This window comes from Gopherus flavomarginatus, chromosome 1 (assembly GCF_025201925.1).
Source record: "Gopherus flavomarginatus isolate rGopFla2 chromosome 1, rGopFla2.mat.asm, whole genome shotgun sequence".
NCBI classification, from domain to species: domain Eukaryota; kingdom Metazoa; phylum Chordata; order Testudines; family Testudinidae; genus Gopherus; species Gopherus flavomarginatus.
The window spans coordinates 348,848,932-348,866,604 of record NC_066617.1 but is presented as its reverse complement, the minus strand read 5'-3'; the positions used below and the strand labels follow the sequence as shown (position 1 = coordinate 348,866,604).

At 40.1% G+C, this 17,673-nt stretch overlaps 1 protein-coding gene across 3 annotated transcripts in view; it reads left to right on the top strand.

Annotated features, from left to right (window-relative positions):
- LOC127045165 (glutamate carboxypeptidase 2-like) overlaps positions 1-17,673 on the top strand; it is a 65,616-nt gene that overhangs the window by 15,397 nt on the left and 32,546 nt on the right. For all 3 annotated transcript variants that reach the window (XM_050940950.1, XM_050940957.1, XM_050940965.1), the window contains 3 exons: positions 11,368-11,493; positions 13,521-13,707; positions 14,796-14,889. In XM_050940950.1, the coding sequence (XP_050796907.1) occupies positions 11,368-11,493; positions 13,521-13,707; positions 14,796-14,889 (407 nt within the window). The remainder of the gene's footprint in view (positions 1-11,367; positions 11,494-13,520; positions 13,708-14,795; positions 14,890-17,673) is intronic.

Below are 17,673 nucleotides of genomic sequence, written 5' to 3'. Positions count from 1 at the left end.
CTTTAAGACAGCTGTGCTTTACAGGGACACCACAACTAGATTGGCACACAATAAGGCTCTTGTGTGCAGACAAAGCAGAGTTAAGTATCAAGACTGAAGCTATGGAACAGAGGAGATCACAGGAATTGCCACATGGGATCAGGCCTATGTGTCCTGTCTCTGACAGTAGCCAGTGCTAGATCCTTCTGAGGAAGGTGCAAGAACCCTTCAGTAGGCAGATGTGGGGTAATCTGCCCCCATGTAAATCTCATCCTGCTTTTGAATAGTTAGAGATTGGCTTAAACTCCAAAGCATGAGGTTTCATAGCCTTTCCAAAATTTTTGTTATTAATCATAACTGTGGATATTCTTGTTACCCATATAAATATCCAATTCCCTATTTAAATCTTGATAAATGAAATCTTGATAAATGCTTTATCTCAATGACTTCCTGTAGCAATGCGTTCCACAGTTTAATCACACATTTTGTGTAAAAAATATTTCCTGAGGTTCCACCTTTTAATTTCATTGAATGTCCCTTTGTTCTTGTGTTCCAAGACAAGGACAGAAATTCCCAGTCTCTCTTCTCCAGGCCATTCATTATTTTTACTTTTATCATGGTTCTCCCTTATTTGTCACCTTACTAAGGTAAATAATTGCAATCTGTTCCCTATCTTCACCGGAGAGTTTTTCCAGACCTTTGATCATATAATTGAATTAGGTTTTACTGTGGTCTCTGAACATCAACATAATTTAGGTCGACTTAATTTTGTAGTGTAGACTTGCCTTCAATAACGGCATCCTACATCTTATGAGGTTTGAAGAGAGGAAATACTAGACAAGAAAAGAAAATACTGAAGTATATAGACTAGACATAGGGAAGGGGTGAGAATTGCTGTTATCTGTTCTTGGAAAATGAGTAGTGTTTTTAAATGTGTTACGTTTCTAAGCATCACTTAGTGCCATGACCAGTCACATTTTTAAACATGACTGTCTTTGTCTGCACTAGGTTCTGAGTGGTGTTAACAGGGTGGTCAATAAAACTGGGTGAAGATTTTGGAGGAACAGAAATTCTGCTGAAAAATCCATTTTGGAGTCTGAAATTCTTAGAGTTTGAGTCAAAAAAATCTAAAGTGGAAATGAAGTATTTTAAATATTTTAAAACATTTCATTTTGATTTTTTTTCATTTCAAAATGTTTCAATTTTATGAAAATAAAAAAAAATCATTTTGGTTCAGATCAAACAAATCAATTATTCACTTAGCTCTGATTACCAACAGCAAAGGAGTCAAGTGGCGAAAGAAAATATCAGATTGGTTTAAAAATCATAAGATTTTTTAATTGGGATTTTTATTTGGCTTCTGGTTTTCAGCCTTTTGAATGCACTCAGGTCACATTCTGCAGCTTTTCTCCATAATTATGAGGGCCAGAAACTTATTATTTTTTTAAATGAAAACTGATTTTTATTATTATTATTATTATTATTATTGTTTTTTTTTACATAATCACTTATCTGGGAGGTGGTGCATTAAGTAACACCAACTATCCCAAGAACCAAGGTAAAATCACAAGAGCTGGCAACATCAGTTAAATATATGGGTTTGATGCTGGAACCACTTGGTGAAGTCCTGTGGCTGTATTGTGCAGGAGTTCAGACTAGATGATGCAGTGGCCCTCTTCTGGCCTTGAAATGAATTACTCTATAAATATATTAGTTAGCACATTTTAAAATACCACTTACTTTTCCAGCATAGGCAAAGCTTTTGTTTGCAAACACATCACGCTGTCTCTAATTGCTAGGGCTTAGATTCAACAGGACTATAATAGAGTTTAAAAGAGAACTGAATAAATTCATGGAGGTTAAGTCTGTTAATGGCTATTAGCCAGGATGGGTAAGGAATGGTGTCCCTAGACTCTGCTTGTCAGAGGATGGAGATGGATGGCAGGAGAGAGACACTTGATCATTGCCTGTTAGGTTTACTCCTTCTGGGGCACCTGGCATTGGCCACTGTCAGTAGACAGGATACTGGGCTAGATAGACCTGGTCTGACCCAGTACTGCTGTTCTTATGTTTCTTATGTTATGTTTCACAGTGATGGACACCACAGAAAAACCTATAAAGATCTGTTAGGTGATAATTTTCTACAAACATTTGAAAGAGTGTAAAACTGACCACTTGAGAGAGGTGCTACAAAGGGGTACAACTAATGTCAGACACTACCGGTGTGGTGCTCTGCTCTGTTCAATGTTGATAAGAGTCGGCTGCATGCATGTGTTCCCTCTGTGTGCTGCCCCAGCTCTGCAGATCGCTGTCACAGCAGACCACGAGAGAACTCCCAATGACCACAGACTCTGATAAGGTTCAAAAGCACCCGGCCAGGTTTATTATCAAAGGAAGCACAGTAATAGTTTCCCGCAGACTCTACAGGACATACTATGAATATGTGCCCTTGGACAATGGACTGGCTCAGTCAGTGACAGGACTCTCCCCTGCCCCTCGGCCAGACAAAGACATCCACTCAGGGGTGCGCTCTTATACACAGGTGCAAACAAGTTACATATCACTCCTGATTTATTAAGGTGCAACCCCTCTACGTAGTAAGGTACAAGCCTTCTGCGCAGTAAGGTGCTGCCTTGCAGCTAGTACGTGTTGGTTCGAACAAAACAACTCTATCCGTCATATTACCCTTTTGACCCTGTCCTTTGTTATCTGTGTGGAATGTGCAAGTATTGGAGTGTTCTGGTACCATCAAGGCATATGTTTATATCTTTAGTGTTCAGTATTTTTTAGGTATGTATTTTTAGGGAGAGAGGGAGGGATAGCTCAGTGGTTTGAGCATTGGCCTGCTAAACCCAGGGTTGTGAGTTCAGTCCTTAAGGGGGCCACTTAGGGAACTGGGGCAAAAATCAGTACTTAGTCCTGCTAGTGAAGGCAGGGGGCTGGACTCAATGACCTTTCAAAGTCCCTTCCAGTTCTAGGAGATTGGTATGTCTCCAATTATTATTTTTTTATTATTATTATTAATTTGTGCAACATCAGCCCTTTCCTTGCCAGCTTCTGTGAGCAGGACCTGCCTCTGGCTCACAGCTTAACTTTGCTTTATGTTAGCAAAATCTTGACCAATGCTCAGGGCTGGCTCCAGGCACCAGCACAGCAAGCAGGTGCTTGAGGCGACCAATGGGAGGGGGTGGCACGTCTGGCTCTTCGGCGGAAATTCAACAGCAGGTCCTTCCCTCCGAGAGGGACTGAGGTACTTGCTGCCGAAGAATGAAGCGGCGGTGGTAAAAGTGCCAATCATAGATTTTCTTTTCACCTCCCCCCACCCCCCCGCCACTTGGGGTGGCAAAAACGCTTCAGCCAGCCCTGCCAATACTTTAGTTCAGGCCTTAGGCCTTATACCAGGCCTCTGATAAGGGCTTATGTTTGAGGACTTAATCTTACTACAACTAAGAGTAATTTCATCAATTAAGAAAAATAACTTGAGGCTGAACATCAGGAAAAAAATTCCTAACAGCATGATCTGGTTAGGATTGTGGAACAGTCCCCCATGAGATATTTAAAATTGAACTGGACAAAAGATTGAAAAATATAAGTATACTAGTCATGTGAGGGTTAGATGACCTAGTAGGCTATTTTCATCTTTGGGTCATTAGAGGCTACTAATTAATCTTTCATCAGTATGACTATTCATGAGAGAGGATATGTCCTACCTCAGTAGGACAGCAGAATTGGGCCTACCTGAGTATTCTAGCATAGCTATGTCAGTTAGGAGTGGGGACAGGGGTGGAAAGGGATTGCACCTCTTAGAGAAATAGCTATGCTGGCAAAAGCCCTAATGTAGATGTAGTTATTCAGACAAAAAATCCAGTCAGGAAAGGCTAGCAGAACCAAACACTGAATTTGCAAACAGGTAGGGTAGAGGGTACCTGCCAAACCCATGAGCTCTGGCATTACATTTAAAGAGTCTTGCAAGACTTTAGAACAGAGTCCATAATGAGTTCCTGCCGTTTGCATAATTTTGCACATTTTTGAAGTGCCATTTCTATAATTTACACTGGAACTTGCTTGTAATACTATGAAATCATCACAGTGTTCTGAAGGGATCTACACTCGCTGTGCGATTCCCAGTGGTATTACTGAAAGCCCTAGTTTTGTTACATATGGAAGTTCATTTTATAGAAAAGATAACAATCTTTTGAAGGAGCCAGGAGTCCAAGTAGACACGGGTCTTACTAAGATAAAATTGCATGTGGATTTTTTTCTTTGCGCCCAAACATCCAACATGAGAAGTGTTTTTAATGAGACTCCTCTTGGACAAAAGCAATGGAGTGTTTTTAAAAAGCACAAACCATTTGAAAAATATGCTGCAACCGTAACAATTTGAGCCCCCCATCCATATGACCAGGAAGCAACATACCAAAGTTAGACTCAACTTGACTCCTGGTTATCACAAGGAAACTCTTTGATTGTATAATGTTCCAAAGTGATTTTCTTTGTTTCTGTAAAAAGTGTTTGCTTTAAATCCACAGTTAGCATCATTAGGAATGTGGGGGAATGCTCATTACAGCATGTGGCATCATAAATTTAACAGAGACCATTACAAACCTCCCCCTCCAAAGAAATCCTAAGGTACTTCACAGCAGAAACTTTAAAAAAAAGAAGTGGGGAAGAGAGAAATCAGCCATTTAAATGAATTCAAGGCTATGGGTCCAAAATACATGTGTATTTACACCAGTGTATGTCTGTTAATTTAAAGTAAGTAGTTCTAGATTTACATCAGAAAGCAGTTTGTCCCTGAAATTTGCATAATCCCAGATGTAAATAGTACTGTAAATTAGCCTGTTTACTTTTTACTTGGTGTATTTAATGAAATCACAGTAGGAAGGATAAGAGAAAAATATTAAACCCCCTAACAGTGCAGATGCTGACCAGCAGGAAACATAATAAAGGCTCCACTGTAGCCTGTCTGAAAGCGCACAGAGAAAACTGGAATTGAAAGACCTAATCTAAAACCTATTGAACAAAGCTCCCACCCACCCAAGCAGGGGATTCTGCATGTGAGGTACTTGCAAACAATCCCCTCCCATCCCTGCCAAAGTACTATGATGGAATGAGACCAGTGAGGGCCTAAACACACCTAGAGTCCTCTGTGAGGATGGTATTGGAGGGAGTGCTCCAAGAGCAGCAGGTTTCAGAGTTTGGAACTCATTCAAATGAATAGGCTAGTTTACAACTCTTCTCTGAAGACTCAGGTGGACACCACTGTGTTGGCTATTCTGGGCTCACATTTTCAACAAATCTTTGTAATCATGAGGGATGAAAACATAAGGCCAGATGTGCAGCTGGGGGTAAATCCCGCTGTTGTCTTCAGTGGAGGTATGTAATTTAATCTTCTGATATTGGGACCTTATTTCGTTTTTAAATGAAAGCTAAGATTCTGACACCACCAAGTGACTCCAGGAGCTGTCAGTTATACCTATGCCTTAATCCTGCCCTGCTCTCCTCGACTTTAAGAACAGATATCAGGACCTGTGGATAGCCTCCTTCATTTTTGTTATTATGGTATCCATCTGTGTTCTTACTAAATAAGAAGAGTGTTCTAAATTTTTTTGGATATCAAATAGAAATCTTTAATGGAAAACAGGCAAAGCAGTGATGTGAGGACACATTGGGCCAAATTCTGCACTTGTGTATGCTGGTGTAAATCAGGAGTACTTCCATCAGCATCACTGATGATCCAATTCTGCCACCTTTACTCACCATGAATAATATTTTACTACACAAGTAGTCCCAGTTAGGAAAGGCAGGGAGGAATCAGACACTGAATAGGCAAGCAGGTAGCGTAGAGGGCATCTGCCAAACCCACGAGCCCTGCAATTAAATTGAAAGAGTCTTTCAGGATTTTACGAGAGTTCACACTGAATTCTTATCATTTGCATAATTTTGTGCGTTTTTGAAGTGACCGCTATAAACACTGGCAATTTCATTCTGTTACTAGCTAGTTCTGGTGTAAATTATCACAGTGTTCTGCGGGGATCTACAGTAGCTGTGTGACTCCCAGTGGGGTTACTGAAAGATAAAGCTGGGATTTTTCATAAAGAAATACCATCCTATAATGTATTTTTGAGTAATGTGTCAGAGACGCCTGAGCATTCAAATAAGTGACTCTTTATTGCACTTAATTTTCCTGATCATATTTCTTAAAAAATGGGATTGTGTCTGCATGTTGCAGTGATTACCTTTGCTTAATCAAGGAATTCATAAAAATGAAAAGCTATAGAATTGTAAGAAAAGGTTTTAACAACACATTTTAACTCATATGGTGACTTGGCTTATCCTTTCACTGTAAAACAATTTCCCTGATTGTGGAAACCTAGCAGGCTGCCATTAATTGGTATAATTACAGCTCTCCAGTTATGAACACACACAAATCAGCATTTTTGTATTGGGTGATAAATATGAAGATGTATAAATTGGGGATTCTGTACAAATCTTTGAAGATATTCTGTAGAAATAATGATGAGAGAATGGGCCAGAGTCTCATCTCACTTATAGTGATTTGACTCCAGTGTTACTCTAACTTCAGTGGAGTTCCCGATGACTTACACTGGTGAAAGCACGTGGAAACTCAAGCCCATGGTAGGGTTTCAGAAAGCTGTTACAAAAATCATCTTCATGTGGACATATCGTTTGGTCTGAACAAACCAGGCCACAGCCTCAAGCAGGTGTAAATCAGCTCCACTCACTTCAATAGAGCATCACTGGTTTACACCAGCTGAAGATCTGGCCCATTGTGTTTGGCTTAAGTAGAGTCCACTCTTTGTATGCAGTAGTCTCCACCCTCATGCTGCTTCATCCCTGCAAGACCCGCCCCCTCCTTGCTTCCCTTTCACCCCCACTCCCCAATCGCTAGCCTTTGTGAGATGGCTTGCTGCTGCGGGTGTGGAGCGGATGCAGGTAAAAGATGACTAGCATTTTGTGGGTTGATCCTGGTGGATGTGGATCGGATGTGGATCCACATTTTTGAATCCATGCAGGGCTCTAAAGACAGGCTGTTATGTTTATAAGAAGCACATGGGATCTTTTTGAGGGGAAAAGGCAATACACTGCGTTTATTGAAGATACAGCAATTAACATATGAATTTAATCACACACACACACATACTGTCCCGCCGGTCAATGTTATAGTTACCAGTCCAGAGTCCGGATCAATCTAGTGACCAGCTATGTTGATCACAGTAGGTAGGAGCCGGGTTTTCTCGATCACGACATGATGCTCTGGAGAAGTCTTGGCAGGATGAACCCAAAGCTTCATGGCAAAGCACCTTGTTTATATAGTGATTTTTTTTTTATTGGAACCAATGAGTTTTGCACCGTCATGCTGTAATTAATTGTTTGATGAGTGCTTGTTTTTAAAAATTGTTCTTTTTATTTTATATTTTGTTTTTTTATTAAGTGTTGTAGGGAGTTACCCTAGGCTGGTTTTGATTACAGCTATTTTGTCCCCATTGATAGGTGCCTGTTTTATTTTAGAGTTGTTAATTTGTCCTTTTTTGACATTTTAACAGGGATGTGTTGTAATTTTCTGGTGCTCTTTTGTCTGTTCTTGGTTCCTTTCTAGAACATTTGGTTTGGTGATGGCCTTTACATTTTTATTTTTTTTTAAACACACATATTTCTCATTCACACACAAAACAGAATTGATTTACACAGAACATTTAAACACGAACATCAAATTGCAATGCAAGAGAAAAACAATTATTGCATTCTTGTATTTATTTTAAAATGCTAAACCTACAACGAAGTGGTGACCCTAAAAGGTCTGTTACTGCTTTGAAATCAGCCCAGACACAGATTCTGGCTGATGCCTTTCTACCAATGGCCCACTGGGCCATTTCTTTCTGCTGTTTAAAAAGGGTGGTGGCAAGATATGGTTAAATCATATACCAATACATTTAATACATGCTACATAATACAGTGCTCAAGTTGAGAGATTGCACTGTAGTACCTTTTTGGAATTAAAGGAAAAAAATAACTGTTCATATGCACAGTAATGCGTACAGATAATTCATTATATATGTTCTTCCAGTAACTAAATAGCTTATTAAAACCCAAGCTCCAAGGGTATTTTTGAATGTGAAAGGTTAGAAAAATCTGCCATTCTGTGTTCAGGTGTATTTATTTATGCTGCTAGGATGGCAACTGATTCAAAATAGATACCATTGTTCACAAACACTTGTATATAGAGTAGCAAATAGGAGACCATATTCCCAAATGTTCAGGTTCAACCACGCCACCACATGATTCTGATTCAATGAAAGTGATTTAACTATTGGAAGAAATGTAAATACAAAGGATTATTTTTATGTGAAAGTGTAGGAAACCAGCCTGTGAGTGGCTGAATTGGCAGGATGCAGCTATAAATGTTGCTTGAAAAGATGGTAAAAATATTCATGAATATTTTGTTAAAATAGTATTAAAATTTGTAGAAAAATCAAAGAATTCCAACTAATTCTCTTGCTAGTTCAGCACCCTCCCAATTTTTTTGTCAAGATGTAGGGTTCTTTAGTGTTTTCATCACATAAACTCTGATAACATTTCAGCCAACTCTGCTTGCAGCTGCTACAGTTGCTTCATTCAGAGTTTCTCTTTTCCTGTCTAATGGCCCTTTCATGGGTGAAAAAGGGGCTGGAGAAAGAGTGCAAAATCCTCCAAACTCACCTGTTCCTCTCCATTCCCATCAACAAAACTCTTGTGCCAATAGACTTTGGCTATACCTCAACTCAGTTACTGTAACCTTCTCTTTGGGCTTCCTGACAGTCCCCTTCATCCCATTCAATCTACCCGAAAAGTTGTCACCCAAATCCTCTTCCTTTTTCAGTTCTCTGACCACATCGAGACCCTTGATTGGTTTCCCCTCACTCTCCACCTAGAACTCAAGCACCATGTCCTTGCCTTCAAGGCTCTGCATAACCGGGTTCCTATTCCCTCTCCACTCTGTCCTTCTCTGATTCCCCTACTCACCCATTTCATTCCAACCAAGACGCCCAACTTGGCATCCCCTTCATGTTCTTCTCCTACTCTTGCATCCAAGCTGCCTCCTATGCAAGGAACCTCCTTGAGGGGTCCTTAGTGCCTCCCAATGTATGTATTTCTTCCAAGAGGCTTGCAAATCCTGGTCCTCTCCTCAGTGAAATATTCATAAGCCCAATAATTTAAAAAAAGCCCATTGTTTAACCAAGCAAAACAAAAAATCAGTGGGTATATAATTGTTTGCTATATGTCAGTGTTTCTCAAACTGGGGTCGCCGCTTGTGTAGGGAAAGCCCCTGGTGGGCCGGGCTGAGCTGCGTTGTTTACCTGCTGCCTCTGCAGGTCCGGTCGATTGCGTCTCCCACTGGCCGCAGTTTGCTGCTGCAAGCCAATGGGCGCTGCTGAAAGCGATGGCCAGTATGTCTCTTGGCCCGCACTGCTTCTAGCAGCTCCCATTGGCCTGGAGCAGTGAACCGCGGCCAGTGGGAGCCACGATTGGCCGGACCTGCAGACGGGGCAAGTAAACAAACCTGCCAGGGGCTTTCCCTACACAAGTGGTGACCCCTGTTTTGAGAAACACTGCTATAGGTAGATCGTGGAGGATAAACATGAGGGAGGGAAGGACCCTGTTGGCACAAGAACATATGAATATAAACTCACCAGGAGTAAATTTAGTCTGTAAATTAGTAGATTTCTAATCAGGAGTAGGGTTCTAGAATAGCCTCCAAAAGGAGTAGTGGGGGCAAGAAACTTACCTGGCTTTAAAGATGGAACTAGATAAATTTGTGAATGGGATTATATGATGGGGTTTCTTGTAACAGCAGGGGATTGGACTTGATGACCCAGGAGGTCCCATCCAGTCCAGTGTTCCATCATTGTGGTATCTTCCTTCCTTTGTTGCTACATTTGTGTGACATCTATCTGGAAAACGATTTTCAGGCAGTAACCAAGGACCAGGTCCTCAGCTGGTGAGAGTTATAGCTCCATTGACTTCATTGGAGTTATGCCCATGTACACCAGCCAAAGTTCTGGCCTAGTGTTTTTATACTTGTCTGAAATATGCCCGTCACACTGCTAAAATTACAGAAATAATATAGAATGGTCACCCGAGTCCTCTCTAATCCCTTCCATCCTGTTGTTTGTCACACCTACTTTGGTGTCTCATTGGATTGTAAGCAGTTTGGGGCAGTATTTGTACAGCACCTAGTATCCTGTGCCAACTGGGGTGTTGGAGCATAGCAGTAGTAAACTAACATGCCATTCGGTCTTTCAAAATATATGTAAGAGAACTCATATTGACACAATCTGTGTCTACACTGTGGAGTCTGTACTGGCACAGCCTCCTAGCGTCTATGCAGCCTATGCCAATAGAAGGAGTTTTTCAATAGGAACACCACCTCTCAAATCATATTAGCTATGTCAACAGAAGCACTCTTCCACTAACATAGCTGCTTCTACACTGTGGGTTTTGTTGGCATATTTATGTCAGTTAGAGGGGTAGGTTTTTTTCACACCCCTGACCAGTGCAGTTATGCCTATATAACTTTTCAGTGTAGACCAAGCCCTAATGACGACAAAGATTTACAGCACATCCAGAATAAATATACTGTATCCATTTTGCCATAACCCCACTTACAAATGGCCTCAAAGCTGCTGGAGAATTGCACCGACTACTCATTTTCTGTAAGCGCAAGAATACAATGGATCTGCTATTAACAGAGTCGTAGCAGATCCATGTTATTCCTGAGTTCATTGGAAAGAAGGAGTTGGTGCAATGTTCCAATAGCTTTTGGACAAAGATTTCAAGCATTTTATCAACCCACCCACAGAACTAATGTCGTCTAACATCGTTGTGAGAGTGTGCTTTAATTACTAAAGCAAAGCCAAAAGCATTGCTTTAGTAAAAATAATACCTAGAAATGCTTACGCTGTACTTTTAATCTTCAAGTATTCATTAATTAATATGCCCAACATCCCTTTGAAGTAGCTAGGTATTACTGTCCCCGATTTACAGATGGGTAAACTGATGGGGTTTCAATCCTGTACCGCTGCAGTTAATGGAAGCTTTTCTATTGACTTCAGTGGGCACAGGATCAGGAAGATAAAGAGCCTGAGTCTTCAAGCTGCTTGAGCACCTTTATCTCCCATTGTGAGGTTCTGAGCACCCTCAACTCCCATTTAAGCCAATGGGAGATAAAGGTGCTCAAGCAGCTTGCAGACTCCGGTTCTTTAATCCCACATCAGAACCAGGGTTTTAACTTGAGTTCCTTGCTCCCCGATTGCCCCCTTATTAGAGCACATCTCCTTTCTTATGCTCACTGATATCCCCATTCTCACTGTGCCTCTCTTCTACTAGGGTGAGTTGGTGTACGTCAACTATGGCCGTATTGAAGACTTTTTCAAACTGGAGAGAGAGATGGGAATTAACTGTACTGGAAAGATTGTCATTGCCAGATATGGGAAAATCTTCAGAGGAAATAAGGTAATGTATCTACTCTATCATTGATCTCTGTTCTCAGGTTGTGCTTAAGATAGGCCTTCTGCGGAACTGATGGCCATATTTAGAATCTTTTGGCAATCTTAGCATAATTGAGGTGTTTATCAAACTATGCTCAAAAGATGCTTCCTGAGTAGGAGATATATACAAGCATATCTATGACAGTATAAATAATTAAATACGTTTGTTTAGAATTGCTCATTTTTACAGATTCAGCTGTTCTTTAAAATGTATCTAACAAGTTTCGGTTTAAAGATTTCCCCAAATTGGGCAGGGATTAGCCCAACAGAGAGTTTTTCAGTTTAAAAAAACCCACCTATAGATTTCCTCAAATACTTTAGGCCCTGATTTAGCACATGTTTAAGAGCTTTCTTGAATAGGAATGCTTTCCTCAATCAGGCCCATAGTCAATAGAAAGCCTGTATATGTTTGTGATCATATTTTTCTTAAAAATCCAATTGACTTCAATTTGAATAGGATTAGACTTTACATGTAATTTTGCACAGTTTTCAGTTTCCAGATTCCAGGCAATCCAAATGCTGAATCTTTTAATAGGGATACCTAGATTTGTGATATTCTCTTGAGGTATATTTTCTGCCCATTGAGGGGACAACTGACTTGTATCATTTTCATAAGTGAAAGATAATATAAGTAATAGTCTATATTGCTGAATTGTTTCTAGAACACCACGTGGCCAAGAATCCAGCTGAATGGGAAAGGCTCATGAAAAGTGAGAATATTCCCATGTTTTGTAGTATTCCTCTGTGGCATGCAGCACCCCTGAGGCTTGAGAATGCCATGGACTTATTGTCACTAAAAGGAGCAACACAAATTCATACTTGTACTTGTCGGAAACGCTGCATTCCTACTGACAAATTAGACAATATATATCTGGTCAAGTGAATTCCATTGGTTGATTATATTTAGTTTGCTTATACAATCCCATAGGATATAAGATGAAGGCAAATATTGTATGTCCTGGGCATGGCTATGATAAGTTTTGACTAAAATATCTGGACCTTACAATCTCAGTTGAAGATTATTTGCCACTCCGTTACTATGTTGATCTGTGTTGCCTGCAGCAAAATAGATTAAGAAGCCAAAATGAGATCTGTAGCATCTCAAATCACTATGTGTGGGCCAGAGTTAAACACTGACTTTGTTTGCCAGAAACACCGATATGAAAATCCTTCCCTTTGTCAAAACAGGACAGAGCTGATCTAATGCCCCTGTAAGCCTAAAGATAATCAGTTAGTCTTTGGCTTTATGTACATGTTCAAGCAAATGGCAGATTCAAATCCTGGAGTAGTACATTTTTCTGTCTTGTATGGTTTACGATTCTGAAACCCCCTCCCTCCCGCCCCCGGAGGCATTCAGTGTAGAGCGTTTACTTAGCAACTCAGATTTCAGGTTATATTAAGACTTGTCAGATTTTTATATTGTGCACTGAATATTTCAGTAAGCAGCTACTTGTTTTTGTCTGGGGGACAGGAAACAAACTAGAATTACGCTTGGTACAGCAGTACGCTGTGAGTGGTGTTTCCATATTATTGCACATATCTCCTGCTGAGGATTCTAAGTAGCACCAAGTCCTTTATGCACATGCTGTATCAGGTTTCTCAGCAGGATACTAAACCTACTGGGTGCCAGAAAATTGCATGACATGAGAATAATTATGGGCCGGTTACTTATTTACACTAAAATCCCTTTAAGTCACTTGGGTAGTGTCAAGGGGCATTAAATTAAGTGTTAATATAATTTATGGCCCTTTACAATGCCATAATGGTAATAAATAGATTCTTGTCCTAGGACTTGTCATCATTTTCAGCCCTCCTTTGAGGAATCTAAAAGGGGATGCTGCTTTAATCAGTTCCCTCAATGCAAAGAATCAAAGAGTCTATTCTGTGAAATGCCAGGTACTCTCCTCTCGCTTTGGGACCATGGCATGGAGAATTCATGCATTGGTGTCAATCTATCAAGGACTGAATAAGGAAACGGGATATGTTTTTTAGGTTAAGAATGCTGAGCTGGTTGGTGCCAAGGGAGTTATTCTGTATTCAGACCCTGCTGACTACTGCGCCCCTGGAGTAGATTCCTTTCCAAATGGCTGGAACCTTCCTGGAGGTGGAGCCCAGCGCGGGAATGTGTTAAATCTGAATGGGGCAGGGGATCCTCTCACGCCAGGTTATCCAGCAAAAGGTGAGTGGCGTTGAGAAGAAGCCATTGCCATGGCCCAGGCTCTGGTGAGAGCCAGGTGGTCTCAAAGGGGTCTGGTCTCAGGAAGAGTGGGAGAGAGTGACAGGACATTCCTCATTCCTTTGGAGCAGATGTATATAAACGCATCTGTAATTGCCAGTGCATGGAGGAGGCAGCTTTGGGCTCCTCCTTCACAGAGTGCTGCTGCATGGGACCCACAAGAGGGAGCAGGATGCTGTCAGAGGATTCAGTGTGCGCTGCATTGGAGAGAAGAGTCTGAATGGGGGAACAACACTGAGGTTATGACTCTATGTTTAACAGCCCAGTACTGGACTGGGAGGGGAGACCCTCTGTGCTGGTACAACAACTAGCTCACTGGAGCCTGTTGTCACAGGGCAACATGCACATGTTTTGTTAGGGTTATATATATATATGTATTAAACCTTCTGTCTGTTCCCCTTCATTTCTGCACACTATGGGTGGCCCAATCCCACTTGCATAATCCCCATGAAGCGGAGGTATCATTAGCTCTGCAGCTCTAAAAGACTGGGTCTGTTTCCCTTTCAGCCACTTGGCCCTTTGATGGGGTCGCACTTCCCTGTAGAGCTGCTTGTGGCCATCTCTCCTCCCAGCCCTACTGTGGTTCCTCTCAGTGCAGCAGGGAAAGATAGTAGGGAGAAAGCAGGAGATGAGCCACCATCCCTGCACTAGATCCAATGATATTCTCTGCATGAAAGCATCGTATGCCCTTTACCCCCCAGCCAGAGTTCCTCCCACTCCCATGTTAAGGAAATCCTTCCCTTAGACATCCTACAAAGGAACTGTATTCAGAAATGGTTTCCAAATGTGGGAATTTTGCACACACAACACGCACAATGGGATGCAGGGTTGTGGACACCCAAGAAGAACGAGTTGAGGTCTCTCTCAAACTGTATTTATGTCATGTAGAGAACAGCGTTCTTGTAGAAATCTCAGCCTCATTTTTAGCACAAGAGAGTAATTATTCCTCACTTCTAAGTAGTGCTGTGCTACATGTTGTATGACTCACCCTTAAAAGTCAGCTAAAATAAACACCAGCCTTATACCTCCAGAGTACACCTATCGATATGAAGAAGCCAGGGCTGTAGGTCTTCCGAAACTTCCAGTCCATCCCATTGGTTACAATGATGCTGAAAAGTTATTACGGTAAGTAAATGGAAGACAAGGGGAAGCTTCATAAGAATGTCTTGTGAAATCACGGAGGTATGTGAAAGAAGGAGAGAAAATAATTTATACTGTTCCTCTGGCACATTTACTAAAGTAGCTTGTTTGCTATTATGGGGACCTCCAGGGAAAAAACGTAAGGAAGCAATTTATTAGATTGTTAGTGTATGTTGGGTATGTGCCCAGAGCATTTTAAATAAATCAAAACAAATAAATGTTTTACTGAAGCTATAATATATACCTTAATTTGAATAAGTAATCAAAGTGTAATAATTAGCAGGGCTGTCAAGTCACCTACTTTTGGGAGGTGACACCCCCAAATGAATCAGCCATTCACCTGTGAAACATTTCTCTCTCATGTCTGGAGGATGGGTAAGGAGCTGTGTGCCATCCCCGCATTGCTAGATATAGGCACTCTTTTACAGTGTATTAAATCAGCTGAATGTGAGATGATGCCAACAAGCCAAAGTTTGGACCCAGTGTTCATCTAGCATTTCTCATTCATTCAGCAAATTTCTTACCTTCTTTTAAGGCAAGACTCATTTATTGTTGGCTTCCAGACTAAACCTTTCATGAAAGTTGTACTCTATGTGCAATTACACAAAGCTAGAGACCATCAGATTCCTTGTTTAGTCAAATAATTCTGTAGGACATTCATTCATTTGCCAGATGCTGGGGTGAGTTTAATGATCAGCTTTTGCTTTTAGATTTTGGTAGGATGTGTGGTATTATTACTATTTAATGTTACATTATTTATAGGGCTGTCAATTAATCACAGTTAACTCATGTGATTAACTAAAAAAAAATTAACGGTGATTAAAAAAAATAATCACAATTAATCTCACTGTTAAACAATAGAATACCAGTTGAAATGTATTAAATATTTTTGGATGTTTTTCTACGTTTTCAAATATATTGATTTCTATTAAAGTTTTCCTGTTCTTATTACAACACAGCATATGAAGTGTAGAGTGCTCACTTTATATTATTTTTTATTACAAATATTTGCACTGTAAAAATGATAAAAGAAATATTATTTTTCAATTCACCTCAGACAAGTACTGTAGGGCAATGTCTTTATTGTGAAAGTGTAGCTTACAAATGTACGGGGTTTTTTGTTACATAACTGCATTCAAAAACAAAACAGGGTAAAAATTTAGAGCCCACTCAGTCCTACTTCTTGTTCAAGCAATTGTTAAAACAAACAAGTTTGTTTACATTTACAGGAGATACTGGTGACTGCTTCTTATTTACAATATCACCTGAAAGGGAGAACAGGCGTGGGCAGCATTATCTCCTGCAAATTGTAACCAAACTTGTTTGTCTGAGCGATTGGCTGAAGTAGGACTGAGTGGTCTTGTAGGTTCTAAAGTTTCACATTGTTTTATTTTTGAATGCAGTTATTTTTTGTACATAATTCCACATTTGTAAGTTCAACTTTCATTATAAACAGATTGCACTACAGTACTTGTATTAGGTGAATGGAAAAATATACTGTTTCTTTTGTTTTTTACACTGCAAATATCTGTAATAAAAATAAATATAAAGTGAGCACTGTACACTGTATTCTGTTTAATTTAAATCAATATTTGAAAATGTAGAAAATATCCTAAAATATTTAAATAAATGGTATTCTATTATTGTTTAACAGTGTGATTAATCGCACAATTGTGATAATTTTTTAATCATGCGATTAATCACAAGTTTTAATCGCTTGACAGCCCTAATTATTTACTATTGATGATAGTGCTCAGAGTCTGATGGCGCTGTGTATTGTGTTAACAAGCCCCAATCCTGCAAACACACACAGTAACTTTATGTACATAAATAACTGTTGAACTCACTAGATCTGTTCACATAAAATGACTCATGTGCATAAGCCCATTTAGGATCAGGACAATAAAGGTAAACAATGTCCATGCCCCAAACAGCTTACAGTGTATGTATAAAAAGTCTGTGGATCTGTCTGTCTTACAAGCTTTATGAAAATTAATCTGTGAAATTTAAGCCTAAGTAACCTTAAAACAATGGCTTGCAACTTGGTTGTGCATCGGAGATCATTCTAGTGAGCAGTGACGAAGGGGACACTGTGTTCTGGTACAAGTTCTTCAGTCTTTTTCTTTCTTCTGTTTCCCTGCTCTACAAAAGTTATTTTCTCTCTCTCTCGCCTCCCTCTCCCCCTCTTGCAGAAATCTTCGTCTGAGCCAGAAATAAGCTAGTCTTCAGTGTTGAGAACAAAAAGGTCAAAGATCACAGTCACAAATACCTTGGCAAGAGTATTTGAAAAATTAGAACATTACGGTCATTATGGGCAAGGCTGACAAGAAAATCCTGGAGCCACTGTAAAGCTGTGTGCTTCCTTCCCCCTCCGTCTCCCCCCCACATCCAGTTGTAGTAACTCCTGGGTATTTGGTGTATCATAATGGAAGCATGGAAAAACATTTTTAAAAAAAATTTTGAATCAGCAACATAAACTTTTTTTACTTCCTTCTCTTTTGAAACAAATGTCAGAGGTGTCTAAGTGACTTAGTGTCCATTGACTTTCAATGGGATGTAGGCCTCAATGTCACATAACTGCTTTTGGAAATCCCACACATTTATCTTTTTGCTTTTCTGCTTTGTACATCGGCTGGGTGTTAATTTGTTGATATAATAGTTTCTTTTCTCTAGTAACACAATACAGTTCCTAGCTTCTGACAGGGAAAATCTAACATATTTGATTTTACATCTGTTTAAGCCATCTGAGATACAATGTTAAAAGCTACA